The sequence below is a fragment of the Heliangelus exortis genome, chromosome 24 (genome assembly GCF_036169615.1).
Source record: "Heliangelus exortis chromosome 24, bHelExo1.hap1, whole genome shotgun sequence".
NCBI classification, from domain to species: Eukaryota; Metazoa; Chordata; class Aves; order Apodiformes; family Trochilidae; genus Heliangelus; species Heliangelus exortis.
This window is the reverse complement of record NC_092445.1, coordinates 1,770,087-1,791,294: the sequence shown is the minus strand read 5'-3', so window position 1 is coordinate 1,791,294 and position 21,208 is coordinate 1,770,087. Positions and strand designations below refer to the sequence as shown.

General features: G+C 44.3%; 1 protein-coding gene across 2 annotated transcripts; it reads left to right on the top strand.

Annotated features, from left to right (window-relative positions):
• The first annotated feature begins 1,780 nt into the window (after window positions 1-1,780).
• On the top strand, window positions 1,781-20,722 carry CTPS1 (CTP synthase 1). Of its 2 annotated transcripts, none has more exons than XM_071767514.1 (19): window positions 1,781-1,928; window positions 2,148-2,321; window positions 2,718-2,888; window positions 3,670-3,770; window positions 4,891-5,007; window positions 6,343-6,426; window positions 6,639-6,719; window positions 8,360-8,511; window positions 10,636-10,768; window positions 12,180-12,268; window positions 13,150-13,244; window positions 13,788-13,850; window positions 15,345-15,388; window positions 15,948-16,044; window positions 16,309-16,364; window positions 16,483-16,579; window positions 16,835-16,979; window positions 19,202-19,292; window positions 20,580-20,722. In XM_071767514.1, the coding sequence occupies exons 2-18, from the start codon at window positions 2,156-2,158 to the stop codon at window positions 19,284-19,286; spliced, it is 1,776 nt and encodes a 591-aa protein (XP_071623615.1). In that variant the 5' UTR covers window positions 1,781-1,928; window positions 2,148-2,155; the 3' UTR covers window positions 19,287-19,292; window positions 20,580-20,722. The 2 variants fall into 2 exon arrangements, with proteins under 2 accessions (XP_071623615.1, XP_071623614.1); XM_071767513.1 differs by having other exon boundaries at window positions 1,799-1,928; window positions 2,144-2,321.
• The last annotated feature ends 486 nt before the right edge of the window (window positions 20,723-21,208 follow it).

The window sequence follows — 21,208 nt, the reverse complement described above, 5'->3', positions numbered from 1 at the left end:
GAGAGAGTTCAATCATTATAACACAGACAGAATCAGTTTAAGGACTGGTACAGAAATCAGGAAGCATTTTAGCAGAAGTTCACATTAGCTCCATTTTCTTCCTACCCACCCCTTTCTGGTGATGCTCTCCCCTTTCTCAGACAGCCCTGCTCACTGCTTCTGCTTTGGGATGAAAACATTTCCTTCCTGAGCTCCATAGCACCTCCCTTGTTTCCTGGCTTCCTAGGAAAGAGACTTTTCTTCATGGAGAAAGAGAGGCAGTTAGGAAGAAGCCTGAAAGTGAAGAAACCTCGTCTGAAAGAATCCAGACCTACCTGGAAGGTCTCTATTCCTCAGTCCCAGAGGGACAAACTGCAGTGGGATGGCACCGCAGAGACTGACCCAGAAAGGGGCTGCCCAAAGCCACCGAACCCCCCGGGCACACGTGGAGCTCCAGAACTGGGTCCCAAAGCAGCTCTGAGGTGTCACCAGTGAGCAGGGCTGTCTAAGAAAGGGGAGCACATCACCAGAAAGGGGGTGGTTAGGAAGAAAATGTTTTGCAACACTGCAGAAAACAGCGTGTGCTGGGGGTTAAACCTCTCAGCTCTGGGTGATGCTCACTGGGTCCCAGAGCAGCTCTGAGGTGTCACCTCTGTCACCGCCTCCCTTCGCATTCCCAAACTCTGTCACTGTTCAATTCCACCATCTAGTGGACAATTCTGGAGAAAACACAGCGCAGACACCCGCTGGGCAAGAGGAGAGGGCAGGACACAGCACCTTTCTGCAATTGCTCTATTCTTACCTCAATTTGCATCTTTTGCAAGGTCTACCCAAATCCCCGTGTTACTCAGGGCAACAATTCCCATTTTGCATTTTGCTGAAAACCTGACCAGGTTCCCAACAAAAGTGTAGACTCAGTAAAGGGTCTGAACAATTTACAGGATGCCTGGATTTCTGCTGCACATGGAAACATAAAGAAGCCACACAGGAGGCCCAAGGGGAACGTCCTATTATGTGGAAATGAGGACAGACCCCAGTTGTAAAAGGAGATATTCCTCCCAAATCCAGTTCTGTAGAGTCTATTTGCTGCATGCCAATGGCTCCACTGTTAAGTTTATGAAATGAAACACCAGGTGAAGGCCAGCGGTCAGCACCCAGTGCAAACCACATATGTAGCTTCTTCGGTGTGTTCCAAGGTGTAGGTGACCACTGCTGTAGCTCTGATCCACAATTTAATGTGAACTGGTCAGGAGAAACCCCAAAATTGGAGGTTTTATGCGTCTTCTCTACAGAAGAGCAGTAATCCTCAAGTAGTACACAGCTCTGTCACTAAGAGAGAGCTGTCATCTCCTACACTGAGGATGTGGAGCAGGGGACATCCAGGAGACATCTGGATTGAACCCTGGCACAACTTGAGTTGTGCCAAAAGTTCCTCTTGTCCCATCCCTTGTTCCTTGGGAGCAGAGCCCGACCCCCCCTGGCTCCAACCTCCTCTCAGGGGGTTGCAGAGAGCCACAAGGTCTCCCCTCAGCCTCCTCTGCTCCAGGATCAGCACCCCCGGGGCCCTCAGCTGCTCCTGGGCAGAGCTCTGCTCCAGACCCTTCCCCAGCTCCATTCCCCTCTCCGCACACGCACATCCCGCACACCCCGCATCCTTCCCTTTTCCCGCCACTGCCCTGGGCGTGTGGGCGGGGTCAGGGTTGCCCCACCCCAGCTCGTGCTCGCCCCGCCCCCGCCGAAGCGCGCGGCAGCCTCACACCCCGCCCACCCCTCCCCTTCCCTCCCTTCCCCGCCCCAACTGCGCAGGCGCCGAGGGGGAGCTGCGCGTGCGCCCCGCCGCCCGCCGGGCTCACGCGCTGCCCCGGTGCGCGGGCTGCAGCCGTCCCGCGCGCGCCCCGCACCTCCCCGAGCCCCGCACGGAGCCCCGCGCGCCGCCCCCGCGGGCACAGGTGGGGGGGGGGGGGAGGTGCGGGAAGAGAGGGGGGACAGCGCGCGGGAACAGCGCGTGTGGCGGGAATTTGTGTGAGGGGAGAGAGGGACAAGGGGAGAGGGGGGGGGGAGCGGCCCTCAGGGAGCCCCGGGGGTGCTGCGGGCAGGAACGGCGGGTGCGGGTCTGTGCCCCTCTGCCCCGGCAGAGCCCGCGCTGAGGCGGTGTCGCCGGCAGGCAGCGAGGCAGATGAAGTACATCCTGGTCACGGGCGGCGTGATCTCGGGCATCGGCAAGGGGATCATCGCCAGCAGCATCGGCACCATCCTCAAGTCCTGCGGGCTGCATGTCACCTCCATCAAGATCGACCCCTACATCAACATCGACGCCGGCACCTTCTCCCCGTACGAGCACGGTGAGTGACCCGCGGGGCCGAGCTGAGGGCCGGGGGCTGCCCCGCGGATTCCTGGCTGGCTTTGCCTGGAAGGAACCAACTCCCGGGCATGGCGGAAAAGTTTGTGTCTGATCGGGAGCTGCAAAGTGACCCTGTCAGCCGTGCCAGAGCCCTGAGGCTGATGGTGCCACCAGCACAGAGCAGAGGATGGGCTGGGGCGTTCTGAGTGCTGCCTGCTCGGGAGACTCGGTCCTCAGTGTCCCACACTCTTTGCTATAGAAGGCTTTTACTTTTATTCACCACTTGCTGTGGCAAACAAAGGTGTTTCTTTACACCGGGTTCCTCGGGCTGTCACAGCAAACCCAACAAATGGCTGCTGTGGAACATGTCCCTTGGACGGGTGTCTGTGTGCTGCAGGGGAGGTGTTTGTGCTGGATGATGGAGGGGAAGTGGACCTGGACCTCGGTAACTATGAACGGTTCCTTGATATCCGACTCACCAAAGACAACAACCTGACCACTGGGAAGATCTACCAGTATGTCATCAACAAGGAGAGGAAAGGAGATTATCTTGGCAAAACTGTCCAAGGTGACATGAATCTTCATTCCTGATGCTTAGAAATATATTCTGTCTTTTTGTCCTGGTCGGATGTGACATGGTATCCTTCTGATCTGGTGTGGTTTGTTGTTTGTTTGTTTGTTTGTTTTAAAAGGAGAAGTAGAAGACACAGCAGTGCAGGTGTGGTGGTATGTGCCACACTGAATGAGGTTACCTGTCAGCCCCTCAAAAATTTCTAGGTTACCTGTCAGCCCCTCAAAAATTTCCAGGTTACCTGTCAGCCCCTCAAAACTTTCCAGTGCTCACGGACTGGAAATGCAAACAGGCTTCAGACTCACACCTGTGGATTCTCACACCTGTGGATTATTTGTTAATTGGTTAAAATGATTATTGATTTTGGGAACTGGCATGTAGTTAGAAAACCTGAAATATGTTGGAGGATCAGATCAGTCTCTTCCCTTTGTGAACATTCTTCACAGCTGGTTTGGATAAGGACTTTACAGACTGTTTAACACAGAGTAACTCTCTCTGCTTAGGGCAAAGAACAGTTTGTACTTGAATCACACAGCTTAAAGGAAATGTTGTTTACATGTGTTTAAAATGAGGTAGGATGACATTTCCTGCAAAGGCACTTCTCTTGAAGCCAAGAACAGTCACTTAAAAAATGAGTACTTTTTTAGAGACACAAATCAGTGCTGAAGTGGTCTGGGAAGCACTGTCTAGTTAGTTTCAATAATTTGTTCTGTAGTGAGTTGTAGGGAGAACTGTGCATGTGTTGTGGCATTAACCCTTGCCTGGGTGTCTCTTTCAGTTGTTCCCCACATCACAGATGCTATACAAGAATGGGTGATGAGGCAGGCACGGATTCCTGTAGATGAAGATGGCATTGAACCCCAAGTTTGTGTGATTGAGGTTTGTAGCTCTTAAGAAAAAAAAAAAAAAATTGCTACTTGTGTGAGGTGATCCAAACTGTATGCATATTATGAGCAATTTTGTTTGTTTTTACAGTAATGTTCAACTCTGGTTTTTTGTTGGTTAAAACTCCTTGCTGGCCTCATGTACTCAGGGTGGTCTTTTGAATGTGCCATTTCTGAATCACATGTAGAAAGATGAGGGTCTTGGACAGTTACATTTTGGAGGTGTTTTTCTCTCTGGTTTAATGTGAATTAGTCTGTTTTAGCTCTTTTAAGTATATACAAAAGTTTGAGTTAATCATGCTGTGACCTCCTCTTCCTTGGTGGGAGGAAAGCACCCTCTGGAAGCAGCTGTGTTTCTTCCTTAGCAGCTTTGGAGTGCTCAGGCACAGACCTAAAAGGGAATGTGTCAGCTCTTAAGTTAGAGGTGACAAACCCCAATAAATTTTAGTGCATTGTATGGGACCTTCTGCTGCCAGAGGAGACAGAGCAGGGTGAAAGCTCTGAGAGGGAGCTGGCTGTGCAGGGAGCTTGCTGGAGTCCTGGTCGTGGTGACTGAGAGCTCTCCCTGCAGCTCCAGTGCCACCAAAGCCTGGATTTAGTGCCTTGAGGCACTCTCTGACAGCTCCAGGGAGGCTGAAGGTCCTCCCAAAAGTGCCTTGTGTCTGTTCCTACATGTGTCTAAGCCTCCTCTTCACAGTTACTAAAACTTTACAGAAATATTGGTTCTCTGTGCCACCAGTGTTCAGAAATAATAGTTTTAACATCTGAACCTTTTCCCTGAAGAGATAATAAAGATAAAGGTAAAGGTGAAGCTAAAGCTACTGTCCCTGGAGAGGTGCTGCCTGTATGAGAAGCTGTTTTTCTTGTGGCTTTTTGATTTTGGGGGAAATTATGAAGGTAAAATAATAGTTGGGGTAGATTGAAGGCTGTGATAATTCACACAACTGGGAAATCTTCCTTTTTATATTGGTGTTGATGCTTCTGCAGGGGATCAGAGGGAGATGCTGGGGAGATATTTTAGTGCCATTTTATACATGTTTTAGTAAGCTTCAGCATACAAATTCAATAGGGGATGGCTTGGTACTACCTTTAATTCTAAATACTGTCTTTTTTAGCTTGGTGGGACAGTAGGTGATATTGAGAGCATGCCTTTTATTGAAGCTTTTCGCCAGTTCCAGTTCAAAGCCAAAAGAGAGAATTTTTGTAACATCCATGTCAGTCTAGTTCCCCAGGTAAGGACCTAAAATCATCAGGGGCTTGTTTTCTAAATGTGTGTTTCTGAAATGCTGTGTCCATAGTCACATAAGTATAAACTTCTGGAAGAAATGCAGGGAATGTATGGTTACTTAATTTAACTAAAGTTCACAAGAAGTGAACAGAAACTTTTCAAAGTGTGTAAATAGAATAAACAGTTGGCTGCTGCATTTTTAACTCCTGTTTTCCTCTATGGAGTTATCACCCAGCTTTTGAAGGTAAACTTGCTTTCTAAAGGCTGAAAACACTCAGTCTTCTTTCATTTGTACAGCCCTGCATTTCAGCCAAGCTAATAAAAGAGCCAGTGATGTAGCTTCATGAGGCTTCACAACCTCTTGGACTTATTAGTAAGGCCATATTCCAAGATCTTCTTGGAGTTCTTTAATGTTTTGTGTGCCCCATTTTTCCCCCCAGGATTTATGTTAGCTGTAGTTCATAAAGTTGGTTGTTACAGTTCTAATTTCAAAATGTAAGACTGTTTTGCATTGTGATCTGGGTGTTTTATGGGGTTTTTTTGCATATTTTGATCTTTAACAGTGATTTCAGTGGCTGACATTCAGCTGCTCTGGAAGCTCTACCAAGCTCAGTGTCAGTTGCCCTTGGTTCAGAGATCCAAGGAAGAAAAAGTGCCATGAAGCAGTGCTAGGATAACAGTTATTAGGAATCACAAAGAAAAAAATAACATCTTTTTGTGCCAAAGAGATGGGGTGAAATCCAGTTAATATCAAAAGCATATGAAGGTATTTTATGCCATGAAGCTTGATAAAACCTCAGCTGTATCAGATGCTCTGGTTTTGGAGGCAACTTATTCTTAACCAAACAAAAATTTTACTGCAGGAGTTACTGCTGAGAAAGTTCTTCCATTGGTTATGCTGACAGTGCAGAGCAGTATTCCTTGGCTTGGAGCTGGATTTGACAGAGCAACTTTAGTTGTTTAGTTGTTACTGGAGTGCAGATCAATCTTTGTTCTCCTCTCTCTCCCTCTTTCTTCTTCTGTCCAGGCCAAGTGGTCAGAGAGGGAAAAAAAAAAATTAAAAAATTGTTATTTGGAGGGAGCAGTGACTGTCTTCTCCTTCCTTCTCTCTTTAATTTATACCTACTTATTGTACAGACTTGAACTCTGGTTTCTGCTACTTGCTTTCAGTCCTTGAGGTAAAAATGGTATGGAGAGGGGTATTTATTTTATCTATGTGAATTCCTTAAGAACTAGGTCAAAGTTTTTACAGGATTTTTGGGGTGGAGGGTCCCAATTAGCCTGATGAGTCATTGCTACATAACATCATTTGATACACCAACTTCTGCTCTTTGGCCAGCCAAGCTCTACAGGAGAGCAGAAGACTAAACCCACCCAAAACAGTGTTCGTGAGCTCAGAGGTCTTGGTCTCTCACCAGATCTGGTAAGTTTTGCCCTGTGGCTTTGAATTTAAAAGCTAATTAAATAATGCTTAGGTGGAGAGTTCTTGCATATTACTAATAAACATAATTATGGAGCTGGGTTTGCTCCCCAAGGCACAGAGGCTGAAAGAAGAGAGCTTTTTTAGGGGTTTGTTGTATGAATGTCTCAGTACTTCTGTTCTGCTTCACTACCTTGATGGTGCTGTTGTGTTAGATTGTTTGCAGGTGCTCCACTCCACTGGATACCTCAGTAAAAGAAAAGATTTCCATGTTCTGTCATGTTGAACCAGAACAGGTAAAGATTGCTGTCTGCATTTTTTTGCAGTAAATGTTCTATGCTACCTGTTTGTCAGATTTTGACTGTAGTTTTATTTGAGTGTAGCATTTTGTGTTCTGTCTCTTTTGTTAGCTGCATAATTCATTTGCTGCTTTGTCTTGCCTACATTCCTTACACATGGAAGCATTACAAAAATATTCCTTTTTATGCCAGCAGCCAAGTTTTCTTACAAGTTAGTTAACACAGGCTTAGGGAATTCTCTGGAATCCAAGGTATTTTCTGAATAGCTGATTTTGACCTGGTTATCCTTCCACATTCCTTCTTTGAATACAGAGGAATGAGGTTTTCCAGTACTTAGAGGCTAAAAAGTAGTTGCTAAAATTAGATTTAAAGGGTAACATGAGTGTAATTCATACACTGCTCTTCTCACAGTATTTTTCTTCTGCTGGAGATTGCACAGAGACATTGAAATGGTGTTTGAGAGAAGCATTGCTGCACTTGAATGTTGTGTGATATGCAAAAATTCCATGTGAGCCTGATTCTTTTTATACTGAGAATACTCTGCATAGTCTGAGGTGGACCTTGGAAAATAATCCCCTAGTCTGTAAGCTAAATATTACCCTTTTCCCATCCACCTGGACCTTGAAAAATTCTGTTTTTTTGACTCTGTCAAGTAATTTTGATTAATTTCTTACACGATGAAATCAAACTAAATCTTGCTGATTGAAGTTTTACATGCAGAATTAGCTGACAATAATTTTGTTGTCTTAACAGTTCAATATCTACCTCTTGATGGCCAGGAATTGAAATTACATTTTGTCAGTCATTCTCCAGGGAGTTCAGTGCAGCTTCACATAGCTGTTTCTCTGACTGCAGCTGCACACTAAGAAGTAAATTGTAATGACTACAGAGGAGGTGAATTTTCAGCCTTAGGGGTTTTGCTGGTGCAGTGTTGAACTCTGCTTTCACTTGAGTCAGGAGAAACAAGGATTTAAATGTGGTTTTGGCAGTATATTTTTGCTCCTTGAAGAACAGTCTCATTCTTGATGGAGAAGTGACAGTTGTCCAGAGCCATCTTTGTGCCTCTGTGCTGGCCCATTTCAGTGAACTCAAACCACTGACAGAGATACTGACCTAAGAATTCTTTGCTTATAGGTGTTTAATTCTAAATTTGATGAAGGATGCTCTGTAAATTTATTGCTGTGTTAAGATCACAAGTTTTATGTGGACTTTAATAGAACTGGGAGCCCTGGTTAAGCATGACAGTGGTGGGCAGCTTAACTGTAGTTTCAAGTTATAAGTTAAGTGTAGTTTCAAGTTGTGATACTTACCAGGAAGGCAGTATCACAGAAGTGGTTTTGAAGTGTTCTTTAACCTTTGCTATCATTCAATTTACATGGCAGCTGATTTTCTCACTGCTCATTTATCTAACTGCTTTTACCCAGCTGCTTCTTACTGCTCTAACCCTTCAAGGATGATCTTTTCATGTATGTGAAACCAGTGCTAAGCTATTCATATGTTATGTTACTCAACAAATGCTATTTCCTGGAAATTCAAGTGGTTATATGGGTGTCTGCTGGAGACAGAAGCTCTCTGAGTATCTGTTTGAAAATAACTGCATAAGCACTGTTTTAATGCCACTGCTGTTGTGTGAACAGGTAATCTGTGTTCATGATGTCTCCTCTATCTACCGGGTTCCTCTGCTGCTGGAGGAGCAAGGAGTTGTTGACTACTTCAGGCACAGGCTTGACCTTCCCATTGAGAGGCAGCCCAGGAGGATGCTCATGAAGTGGAAGGAGATGGCTGACAGGTGAGATGCACTGCTGGGCATCCTTGGAGTTAAGACTGGGTTAGTTTTCTCTTCTTGGTTGATAGTTTTTGGGTGGTCAGTGCTACCTCGTGTTCCTCGTATGTTCTTTTGCAGTCAAGTTCTTTTTTTTCCTACAAAAATGCTTTTTTTTTTGTAGATGTTTAACTGGGAAAAAAATCCCTCCATATGAGAAGACTGTGGGATGTTATTGAATTCCTTAGCTTGTGCTGGTAGTGTGCTCAAAAATAGTTTCAAGTAATTAAGGTGGGCAACTCTGCCCTCCTTTTTTATACAGAAAAAACAGAGACATTGCAAAGTGTTGTAATATTTTTGTAGCTGTATGTGGGAGCCATTAGGTGTGTCAGCAAAAGTTTACCTTTTGATTATGCTTTCAAGAAGCAAAAGAGCTCTTTTTGTAGCTGTTCTGAGACTCCTGGGACACTGGGGGGATTTGTGTGGGGAACTGACTCCATGCTTATAGGACAATAGTGAATTGAGTCTTTATGTTTGCCCTTATAAGAACCTAATTTTCAAAATCTAGAGATTCCCTTTATATTTATATATAATTCAGTAACATTTCCTGTTGATGGGGACAGCCCTGGGTAAGCAGTTTAGTTAAAAGTACTTACCAATTATGATACAAAAGTAAATCACTTAGCTGGAGCTGAGAAAGCTGTGCAAATCCTGTCTGCCAGGTGCTGAGGAGTGAAAGTGTAGGCAGTACAACTTTAGGACCCTAAAAAGTCCTTTTAATATTTCTAGGTGTTGAAGTGAACTCAGTCAGAAGCAGTGTGGGAAGGTGCTGTGCAGTACAAACATGGGCAGAGCTCCTAATAATTCACTGCAGCCCTTGAACCTAATGCTGCTTCCTGAGAAGACAGTTTGGAATTACTCAGAATGGCTTTTCAGCATAAGGAGAGATGAGTTGATTTACACAGGACTTTCAGCAACTGCTTTTCTCTGTCATTGGTTTTTCTTTTTTATTTTTTTCTTTTTTTATTTTTTTATTTTTTTTTTTTTCTTTTTTTCTCTTTTTTTCCTTTTTTCCTTTTTTCCTTTTTTCCTTTTTTCCTTTTTTCTTTTTTCCTTTTTTCCTTTTTTCCTTTTTCCTTTTTTCCTTTTTTCCTTTTTCCTTTTTTCCTTTTTTCCTTTTTTCCTTTTTTCCTTTTTTCCTTTTTTCCTTTTTTCCTTTTTTCCTTTTTTCCTTTTTTTCCTTTTTCCTTTTTTTCCTTTTTTCCTTTTTTCCTTTTTTCTTTTTCCTTTTTTCCTTTTTTCCTTTTTTCCTTTTTTTCCTTTTTTCCTTTTTTCCTTTTTTCCTTTTTTCCTTTTTTTTTCCTTTTTTCCTTTTTTCCTTTTTTCCTTTTTTCCTTTTTTCCTTTTTCTTCCTTTTTTCCTTTTTTCCTTTTTTCCTTTTTTCCTTTTTTCCTTTTTTCCTTTTTTTCCTTTTTTCCTTTTTTCCTTTTTTCCTTTTTTCCTTTTTTCCTTTTTTCCTTTTTTCTCCTTTTTTTCCTTTTTTCCTTTTTTCCTTTTTTCCTTTTTTCCTTTTTTCCTTTTTTCCTTTTTTCCTTTTCCTTTTTTCCTTTTTTCCTTTTTTTCCTTTTTTCCTTTTTTCCTTTTTTCCTTTTTTCCTTTTTTCCTTTTTTCCTTTTTTCCTTTTTTCCTTTTTTTCCTTTTTTCCTTTTTTCTTTTTCCTTTTTTCCTTTTTCCTTTTTTCCTTTTTTCCTTTTTTCCTTTTTTCCTTTTTTCCTTTTTTCCTTTTTTTTTCCTTTTTTCCTTTTTTTTTTCCTTTTTTCCTTTTTTTTCCTTTTTTCCTTTTTTTTTTTCCTTTTTTCCTTTTTTTTTCCTTTTTCCTTTCTTTTTTTTCCTTTTTTCCTTTTTTTTCCTTTTTCTTTTTTTTTCCTTTTTTCCTTTTTTTTCCTTTTTTCCTTTTTTTCTTTTTTTCTTTTTTTCTTTTTTTCTTTGACGTTTAAGCCACAATTATTTTAAAAGGTCACCTCTCCCAGAGTCATCATCTCTGGTTGGACAGACTTGCACGGGCCCAGCTGTTTGTTACTTGAAAAGCTGAACAGAATGTGCCATTTCCTGTTGATGATGAAATAACCCTGGTGTTTTGCTTTTGTTTAGGTATGACCGTCTCCTTGAAACATGTTCCATTGCACTTGTTGGCAAATACACCAAGTTTTCAGACTCCTATGCCTCTGTCATTAAAGCACTGGAGCATTCTGCACTGGCCATCAACCACAAACTTGACATTAAGGTAGAGCTGGGTGCTTGTGTGTAAAGATTTGTCCCCATGCTCCTTCCACCTACACTGCCACCCAGCTTCATTAAGTTTTTCACAAACCCACAGACAGTAAGGGGGAGTTGATTCAGACAGAGAACTTCAAAGTATTCCTTGGATTACAACATCAAAACATGTGGGGCATAAAACAGCTTCAAGGAAAACCAGCTTTTCATCCTGTAGGATGAACAAAGTTTCTGCAGTGATGAGAATTAAGTGCCCAGTGTTGTATGTTTCTTTGTGATGGAGATGTAGAGACGTTTGAGGAGAGGGCTGTTTGCTTTTATTTTCTCTGACCATTGCTGGAAGTGATCTTTTTTTAGGGTTTCTGCTGTTATCCTTGTGGTACTCAGGTTGTATGATGTTTCTGCCTCAGGCCTTACTAAGTTTTTAGTGCTGGTGTGGCTGCACAGCTGCTTCTAAAGGTTCTGGCTGTAGCTGGCTGATGTGAAGAGATGAAATAAGTACTTATGGTCAGGAGTTTTACTTTCATTTAAATACATTTTTTTAATCTGATGGTTTCATGATGCTAATGAGTCACGGGTGCTTGCTCTAACAGTACTGGTCTGTGTTTGGGTTACATTTCAACTTAAAAAGTTGGTAGAGCAGAAAAGAAGGAAAACAATAAGACTGGTGAAGGGTAAATCCTGCTCATGCATGTATGGGCAGTTCCTGACATCTGCATGGTGCAGGAGATTGGGTTCTGTGAGTCCTGTGCATGGAGATTTTATGGTTAAAGAACTGTTTAGCAATATTCCAAGTTGGTTTCGTTTTTTTTTCTTTAAAAAAAAAAAAAAAAAGGGCAGGGAGGGGAGGGGAGTTAAGACTGCCAGAGCATTCAGAAGTTCAGAGGTACTGGGATACTGGAGATGAGAAACTGGAAAAGTTGCAGTTTTTTCCATATGCTCCCAGCATCCTCTCATACAACAGCCTGTGCTTCACCATATCCTGCTTGTTCTTCAGTCCCTCTTGAAGATTAAATTGTAGTTTATGAGATGGTGTTTCAGTTCTTTCTTCTTGTGTGGTTTCTGTCTGCATGGCCATGGGTTCCCATGTGGTGTCCTCCTGTAAGACTTCCCATTTAATGAGTCTGGGTCCTATGGGTGTCACATTATTATGCTGAATGTCACAGCAGCACTGCAGAGAGGGGAGGACAGAAAAGACCCAACTTCTTCTGTTTGTGCATTGGTAGCAGGATGGTGAGGTCAAGCAGTTTTGTTGACTGGGAGACAGGAAATCAACCCAGAAAAAGAAATGAGCAAACATCCACTAGGAAACAAATCCAGAGCTATCCAGGAGGAATGGTGACATCTTAATTTAAGGAGAATTAAGGTGACTCTGTACACTTGTGTCAGTCTCTCATCATCTTTTTTTTATTTCTTCCCAGTACATTGACTCAGCTGACTTGGAGCCTGATACTCTGCAGGAAGAGCCTGTCCGGTACCACGAAGCGTGGCAGAAGCTCTGTGGTGCTGAGTAAGACTTTTCTGGCTATTTCTTTGGAATATACCTGATAAATGTGCTGCTCCTGACAGTTTTAGAATTCAGAGCCTCACTGGAGACTGTTTGCTTCTGTACTCTATGAGCACACTGGGACATTGCCTTATGTACCTCTTAATGAAATGTGGAATAGGCTGTAAAATGGGGAATTGTTAAATCAAGTGAGAGTTTGGGAAAGGCAGCAGTAGAGGAGATGGTTATGCAGAGGAGGATGAGCACAGACTTAGTGGGGAAACAGGGTGAAAAAAAATAAGGGGAAAGGGCTGATGAAGGCTTTTACAGCCAAAGAGAAGATGGAAAGTGCAATTGTGGTAAAAAAGTTCTTTAGGATGGAAATGTGAGAGGGAAAGAAACATTAGGATGCAGAGTAGTGCTGAGAGTTAGCCCAGAACACAAGAACAAGTAGGGGGGGCTTGCTGGCTCAGGGAAGCAGGGTTTGGGGGGCACCAGAGCAGGGAGCCTCTTGCAGGATTTGGTGTCACTGTGGCTGTGGTTGGGACACCTTGGCAGTGGCCTCCTCAGCATGGGTCTGTTTGGGGTGGCAGGTTTGCAAATGTGTTTGGTGTAGAGCATGCAAGTCATGAAAAAGAACTGTTCTAGGGGTGTAACCTGCATTGTAATTGGGGTTTGGTGGGGAGGTAAATCTACTAAATGCTTCCCTGAAAATTCTGTGGCATTTTATGATGGCTCCTGTGAAGTGGGAAGGAGCCAGTGCCTTGCCACATAGGGCATTTCAGAGACCTTTTCAGGATTGAGGTCTTTCAAATCCAAGACTTAACATGGTAGTGGTGGTGTGTGGCTGGGGGGAACCAGGCTGGTGAGCCTTAGGTTAATGGAATCTTTTCATCCTCATGCAGTGGAGTTCTTGTTCCTGGTGGATTTGGTGTTCGAGGGACAGAAGGCAAAATTCAAGCTATTTCCTGGGCAAGAAAACAGAAAAAACCCTTCCTAGGTGAGAAACACCTTTCATCCCTGGGAAGAATTAAGAAGGAGGTTGAATAACAGCCTAAGTGCTCTGCAGCAAGAGCTTTACTGTTTTCATTAGCATCTAGAATGCAGGATTTTGAAGATAATTGACTGAGGAAGGCAGTGATCTGTGCTCCACTTAACTGAGTGATGCATCCATCATCTGCAGTTAGCTCTGAAGTGGTTGGAGTTGGCTGGGATGTGATGACATGGAATTTCTGTAATGAGGGGGTTGGAGTCTCAGGGAGTTCCAGAGGAGACTGTGGTGATCTTGGCACAGGGAAATCTGTGTCTGCATTTAAACAAAACAGAGCAAGAGACTGGAAATGTGTGAGCAGAGCAGACAGGGAAGGGACATGTGGAGTAAAACTTGTCAGAACTACTCTACACAGTGAACAACCCCCTAAAACCTGGTTAAACATCTGTTTCCCCAAGGTTTTCCTCCAGTTCAGGCCTGTTTTGTGAAGGTGTGGGCAGTGCAGGCTCAGTGGTCCTTGTCCTGACTTGCTCTGTTTTCTGCCCTCTGCAGGAGTTTGTTTGGGAATGCAGTTGGCAGTTGTGGAATTTGCACGCAGTGTTCTTGGTTGGCAAGGTAACTGCACCCTTCCTGGGTTTTGGTCATTTCTTTGATTGCTTGAGTAATAACTTGTAATTGTAAAAATATCTGTAACTTTTAATTTTTCACTGAGATGTAGATCTAATTGGGTTTTTAGCTCTGTAAAATTCCCCATCTTCTTTGATATTTCAAAGGAAAAAAAAACCCATTTTTTTTATCCTATTTAAATAAAAATCAGGGGAGTAAAGTGTCTTTATAATGAAGGAAAACTTCCTATTACTTAGTGTGAGGCTCAGTTCTTGAATGAAACAGCTCAGTGGAGATGTCCCTGTGTGTGCTGTACATCCTGAATTCCTCTAGAGTCAGTGGGAATGACCAAAAATAGTTAAAAAAATAAATTCAGCCTACAAGGTAATGTACTGACTCCAGTGAGCTGCATTGCTTTCTGGGCTCCACTGCTTGAACTGATGAGTCCCTGCTGTTGAAACTCCCTTTCCAGAGAGCTGAATTTAGTTTCTCAGCCTGAAGAGACCCTTTAGGTCTCACTAGCAGTGCAGATAGGGGAAAACTTGGTTCTCAGAGTACTTCTGCTTCCTTCCTGCTCCCTGGCTTTATTTAAAGGAGTGTAGGCTGAATGTTTCTTATTCCTGAATGATCCCCCCATTTCATCACTGACTGCACTGCACTGCTTGCCCTAAAGTTGCAGCCTCCAGGCAGCAATGGGAGCACCCTGCATAAACTGGGAGCAGCCTGCATAAACTGGGAGCACCCTGCACAAACTGGGAGCACCCTGCATAAACTGGGAGCACCCTGCATAAACTGGGAGCACCCTGCACAAACTGGGAGCACGCTGTACAAACTGGGAGCACCCTGCATAAACTGGGAGCAGCCTGCACAAACTGGGAGCACCCTGTACAAACTGGGAGCACCCTGCATAAACTGGGAGCACGCTGTACAAACTGGGAGCACCCTGCATAAACTGGGAGCACCCTGCACAAACTGGGAGCACCCTGCATAAACTGGGAGCACCCTGCACAAACTGGGAGCAGCCTGCACAAGCTGGGAGCAGCCTGCACAAGCTGGGAGCAGCCTGCACAAGCTGGGAGCAGCCTGCACAAGCTGGGAGCAGCCTGCACAAGCTGGGAGCACGCTGCATAAACTGGGAGCAGCCTGCACAAACTGGGAGCACGCTGCATAAACTGGGAGCAGCCTGCACAAACTGGGAGCACGCTGCATAAACTGGGAGCAGCCTGCACAAACTGGGAGCACCCTGCACAAACTGGGAGCACCCTGCACAAACTGGGAGCACCCTGCACAAACTGGGAGCACCCTGTACAAACTGGGAGCACCCTGTACAAACTGGGAGCACCCTGCACAAACTGGGAGGACTGGGCAGGTGAGGGGCTCAGCACAGCTGAGGTTGCTGCTTGCCAGCAGTGTGGGAGAGAGAAATCTTTGTGCCTGGGGGAGATGCTGTCATGGGCTGAGGAACTAACTGCTTGTTTTTAATTTATGGGCATAACATTGCAGATGCCAACTCGATGGAATTTGACCCCAAAACTGCTCATCCTGTGGTGAGTTTCTGGTGACTTGTGCTACCCTTACTGTGCTAGTAGAGCACAGTAGAGTTAACAGCTTGGATTAGTCCATCTTTTAAGTCTCTTCCATCCTTTACTCATTGAACAGAAAATGTCTTTGCCTAATTAGCTGTAGGCAGTTCCTTCTTACTGATGAAACATCTCATGAAGTCCTTTATCAAAGCTGAAGTGATTCTGAAGTGGGGATTTTGTTTCTGTGAGGTTTCTTGCTTGTGTAACATTTTTAGTTCAGTAAATAGGACAGTGTTAGTGTGTGGGATCTCTGGGCTTTGACAGAGACCCCTTCCAATGCTAAACCTTCCTGATTACCTGTAAGCCACCCCTATGTTCCTACCACCTGTACCAGAATAACTCATCTAACTAATAACTTGCCTAACTAACCTAGTCCTGCTGGTCTGCCTTGTCAAGACAACCTTCCTTGAGGCAGTTTGCTTGTTTGCTGTGTGAATTTAGGCTTTTTTCCCCCTTTAATCCCAGTCTGCCTGGAACTGTTACTCCTCTCATTATCCCTTCCCTCTCTGAATGCTTTTTGCAGGTTATAGACATGCCAGAACACAATCCTGGGCAAATGGGTGGCACCATGAGGCTTGGCAAGAGAAGAACACTCTTCCAAACCAAGAATTCAATCATGAGTAAGGCATTTTTTACCTCTTTTGGAAGTGTCTCCTGGGCACGATGTGTCTGTATGGGGGGTGTGGGGCAGGGAGACCTGGGAATGTCCTGGAATAGTTTGGTGTTTGCAGACTTTGTTCTGGTGGTGAAATGGTGACCACTGAATTTGGTCCCCTCCTGAAGCTGCAGATTCTGATGGATGCTGCTCATATGAACTTGTTAGGAGGTGGAATTTTGTGAGCTGTTGGGCATTGGCTCTGAGAACTGTTTGCTTTTTGGTGTAGGGAAGCTGTATGGGGATCATGATTTCTTGGAAGAGAGGCACAGACACAGATTTGAGGTAAAAATGCTTCTGTAAATTTTGAACTCTCTTTTTTTTCTCTTCTTTTTTTTTTTTTTTTTTCTTCTGTGTAATCCAACACCAGATATCATGGATGTTCTTGCTTCTGGTCTTCTAGGTCAATCCAGAATTGAAAAAGTATTTTGAAGAGCAAGGTTTGAAGTTTGTTGGCCAGGATGAGGAGGGAGAACGAATGGAAGTGGTGGAGTTGGAAGGTGAGTACTTCAGCAGCTGATTTGTGGGTGTGGATATTTACAAGGGAAGGTGCTCAGAGGCTGTTTGAGGAGGTTTTTTTGTGGCACCAGACCAGGCTTTAAGAATGAGTCCATCTGTAAAATTACACAAAAAGAATTGCATGTGCCTGTTCATTTGGGATGAAAGGCACCACAGAAACAACACCATGATCAGTGCTTTCAGCTGCCACAGACTTAAGAGACTTGACCTTAATGTTTTCTTTTTCTTTCTCTTAGAGCATCCCTTCTTCGTTGGGGTTCAGTATCACCCTGAATTCCTTTCTAGACCAATTAAGCCATCTCCCCCATACTTTGGCCTCCTCTTAGCATCTGCAGGAAGACTCACACATTACCTACAAAAGGGCTGCAGACTCTCACCCAGGTAGGCTGAAGGAAGACACCAGTTGGACCTTTCACAGGGCAGTGCTTCTTCCTGCAGGGTAAACTGAAGAATTCTTTTGGCACAGAGTTGCTGCAGGGTAGCTGTGGGGTATTTGCAGCACCTTTCTGTTCTGCTCTTTCTTTGAAACCTTGTCCTGCATTTTAAGATTGGCTGCAGTGCACAGCACAGTCCCACAGAGAGGTCCTGACTGCAGGCACAGTAACTGCAGTCTCCTGTTGTTGGTCAGAGGTGTTTGGGGAAACTGAGCTGGGCCTGCTCTGAGGGACTGGTTGGTCCTTAAAAAACTTGTTCCTCTTGCTGGTTTGAAGAATTGGTTCTGGTGGTCACAGCTTTTTGGGTTTTTTGGTTGTTTTTTTTTTTCCTGCTGACTTAGGCTTTCTTTTGTCTCAGTTTGCAAAGCAGCTTCTGTTTTGGGTTGACTTAATGTTATGTTTATTTCCTTCTGCTGCTCCCTAACACCCTGCAGTTCTGCTCAGCAGACCTGGCAATATGCAACAAACAACACTGTGACAATGACTGACCTATTTTCCTCCTTACAGTGAATAGGGAGGATTCAGTTGTGTAGCTGGAGTGCTAAAGTGCTTTAAGCAAGAGTCCCCAAACTAAATGCAAAAGACCAATGGCACTGAACATATGAAACTATCAAACAAAAAGGAGAGTATTGGCCTTTCTGGGTTGAGCTTCAGTGCAGCTGCACCACAGGAATTCCTGTGCTGATGTCTGGAGAGCAGCTGCCAGTTGTGCTCTGACTGATCTGCTCTAAAGAGTTTGTGTTGAAGATGCCTCATTTCAATGCTTCAAGTGTTGAGGGACATTTTAATTTCCTGCTTTTGCACACAGAGGTTGAGATGGCTTCTTAGAGCAGAGGAGCCAAAGTTTCCTCTTGATTGCAGCATCCCAAGTTAGTAAATCTGTTGTTGGAGTCTTGTGAGTGTGGTTACAAATTGTTTCATGTTTAGTATACACTCTAAATAACTTCCTGGCAGCCTGTACTTCCCTTTTTTCCAGTACCTTTGTAACTCCTGCCACATTTTCAGCTAAGTCTCCTCACTGAACTTCATGAGGTTTGCAGGGGAGACCAAGCTGGAGGAACAGATCATCCACCTGAGGATAGGATGGGGCTGGAAGAGTGGGCCAGCAGGAACCTGATAGGGTTTAATGAGGACAGATGCAGAGTCCTGTGTCTGGAGAGCCCTTGCAGTTAAATCCCCCCTCAGGCTGGGGACTGAGCCCCTCTGCTGATGGGCTGCAGCAGAGAGAAAATTCAGGAACAGGAATTGGAGCAGGAACCAGGAGTGTGTGCTGGCAGCAGAGGATGAGCAGCCTCAGGGCTGTGTGAGTATCAGCACAGCCAGTAGATGGAGATGAGTGATTGTACTGGACATTTGTTAGACCACATCTGGGATATTCTGTGTTTTGGAGTAAAGGAAAATATTGATAAACTGGGGAGAGTTCAGTGGAGACTGTCAGGAGGCTTTCAGTCCAGTGCCAGTGAGGAGAGGCTGGAGGAGCTGGACTTGTTCTGCCTGGAGAAGGGAAGATATGGGGGACCTGAGAGCAGCCTGGCTGCACCTCCAGAAACATGAGCAAGGTGACCACTGATTCCTTACAGAAGTGCCTGGTGGGGAATGAGACACAATGGACATAAACTGGAACAAGAGGTTCCAGTTGGCTATGAGGTTATTTTCCACCATTTGATCCAGTTCTGTGCTGGTTGCTGTGGAGTTTCCCTCTGTGGAAAAGTTCAGAATGTGGCTGTGGGAGCCCTGAGCAGTGGTGCTGATCTGATGGCTGAACCACTGGTGTTGCTGTTCTCAGGTTCCCTTCCCATCTGAATTATTTTGTGTTTCTGAAAAAGCAGTTTAATGGGTTAAAGGCAATTTGCTGTTACTGGGAACACTCTGAAAGAGAATGGCTTGTGGGTGTTTAACCAGACTTCTACTTCCTGCTTAATTAATTTCATTCAGAATTACTTTGCCTTACAAAATTCCTGTTCTATGTATAATCACTTTAATTCACAAACCTTAAAACTGATGATGACTCAGCCCTATTTCCAAAGGGACAGCTACACTAGGAACTTGGTCTGCTTTGCTTTTTAACCCCAGCAGTACTTACTACTAACTGTGCTGATTCCTGATGCAAAACTGGGTTTGTAGAGCACTTGTACCTCATAAAACAATTTTTTTTTCTGCATTCTGCAGGGACACATACAGTGACAGAAGTGGCAGCAGCTCACCTGACTTGGAGATAACAGAGTTGAAGTTTCCATCAGTAAATCATGACTGATTCCTGGTAACTTCTGGTTGACCTCAACCTCTTTATGGAAAAATTTCTTTGCCCAGTTCTTTCCTTCTGGCATCTGAATTTTTCCCATCAGTTGGTAGAAAACTGGCACACCATGGGAAGTGCTGAGTGTGACAGATGTGGGTGGGTGCTTCTTTAGCAAATGGCCACAGAATAAAGTATGAAAATACAGGTGGGAGTTTGAGATTAAGTTCAAATGAAGAAGCAAAGCACAAAGCACACAGTCCTGGGAATGGAGGCAGTGCTGAGCAAAGGTCTAGAAAGTTTAGTATGTTGGGACCATTCTCTCACCTTTGCCAAAAAAACATTTTTGAAATGGCCATTTTCCCCATCTCCTGGGATGGGAAATTGCTCTGTCAAACCAGGGGGGTTGAGCTCAGAATTGTAACAGCTGCTGCAGATGTTCCATGGATGGGGAAGCTGGATGTATGGAATCCAGTCACTAGAACCTGGCATTCAAACTTCCCCAGCAAAAATTGGTTCCCTGTGTGCAGCAGGAAATTGAATGCTTTTTCCCTGTGGCTCCAGCTGGTTCTGTGCAGTGGTTTTGGAGAAGTTAAGCAGCATTTGTGTGCACACACAAGTGAGAGCAGAGGTTTATTGCTGCATGCCAGTGGTCCAAAGGTGTCCAATTCTTCCCCCTTCCTCCTTCATAGAACCAACACTTCCAAAATCAACTGCAGAGTGAAAATGAGGGTTAACCAGAGTCTAGCACAGGACTGGGCCTTTGCAGTGCTGAAGGGAGGTGGGGTTTCTGGTATTGGGAGGTTCCACATCTAATACAGCAGTAAACAAAAAGCTGAAGGCCACTAAATTTTTATCCTCCAGAAGATATTCTGAACCTTTGGCTCACTGACAGTAACCAGTGAGCTCCCTGGTGTGACCAGGCTGGGTGCTGAGTTGATACTCAGTGGGTTGGAGGCTGTCCTCAAATGAACTGTAGAAAAAGTGACATTGGCATGTGTGGCATGTCCCCTGTCAGCTGCCTGGCCTGCTGGAGTACAGCTCAGCTCAGCTCAACTCTTCATAGCTGCAACATAATGATTTTACTTTTTTACCCTCAGTGAGCCAAGGAGCTGCTTTCCCAGGGGTTCCCAAAGTGAATCTCCTGCCCCTGTGAAACTAAGGGACATTTTTTGTACTGGGAGAGGAGTGGTGTCAGGTCCTGTGTGTCAGTTTGTCTGGGGTGTGCATGTAAAACTCAGACTTGGGGGTGCTGTGTGGTTCCAGCCTGTGGCTCTTCACTGTCAGTAATTCCTGCTTTTCTTTTTCCAGATGTGTCTTCACTGAAGAGGAAAGAAGAGTCATTAAATTTTCCAGGCATTCTTAAAGCAATAGCTTGAACACTGTCAGCTTTGGGCTTTCTTAAGTTATGGTTTTATAATTTTCATTATGAAATCCTGTTCTTTTATTTCCTCCATTGTTCTGTCTTGTTTATTTGTGTAGATTCTGTTTCTTTCTGGAGGAGAGCTCCACACAGCACATGCACCTAGATTTTCTACAGTTAGCACCATCTGGGAGAGGAAAAAGCAAATTTGGGTTGGGGTTTGATGTGTTGGTAAGGATCCAGGTGCAAACTTCCTTTCTAACTCACTGGCCTGAGTGTATCTTGGACACTGACAGCTGAGTTGCTTTCTCCTGCCATTCTGCTCCCTCAACAGCCTTTCTTACTGGTGCAATTAGGTGGATAACATGAAGAAATTAGATTTTTTGGAGGCTCTCTTGGTTTTTGAGCTATGCAGAGGATAGGTCTGTTTGGCTTTATCCAGTCTTTTTTTTAATGGGGGAGGGAGGAGCACAGATACAACACGTTCAGGGTTTTTTTTTTCAGTTGTATTTAAAAACATTTGGCACTGGTGGTCTTCCTGCACTCATTGCTGGCAATGAACTTTTAATCAGGGAAG

What these genes read in the sequence shown, in the direction of transcription:
- CTPS1 (XM_071767514.1), top strand. Translation starts at nt 2,156, where the DNA reads ATGAAGTACATCCTGGTCACGGGCGGCGTGATCTCGGGCATCGGCAAG. An exon ending in ACCACAAACTTGACATTAAG is followed by an intron (nt 10,769 to 12,179) that starts GTAGAGCTGGGT and finishes ATTTCTTCCCAG; the next exon opens with TACATTGACTCAGCTGACTT. An exon ending in AACCAAGAATTCAATCATGA is followed by an intron (nt 16,045 to 16,308) that starts GTAAGGCATTTT and finishes TTTTTGGTGTAG; the next exon opens with GGAAGCTGTATGGGGATCAT.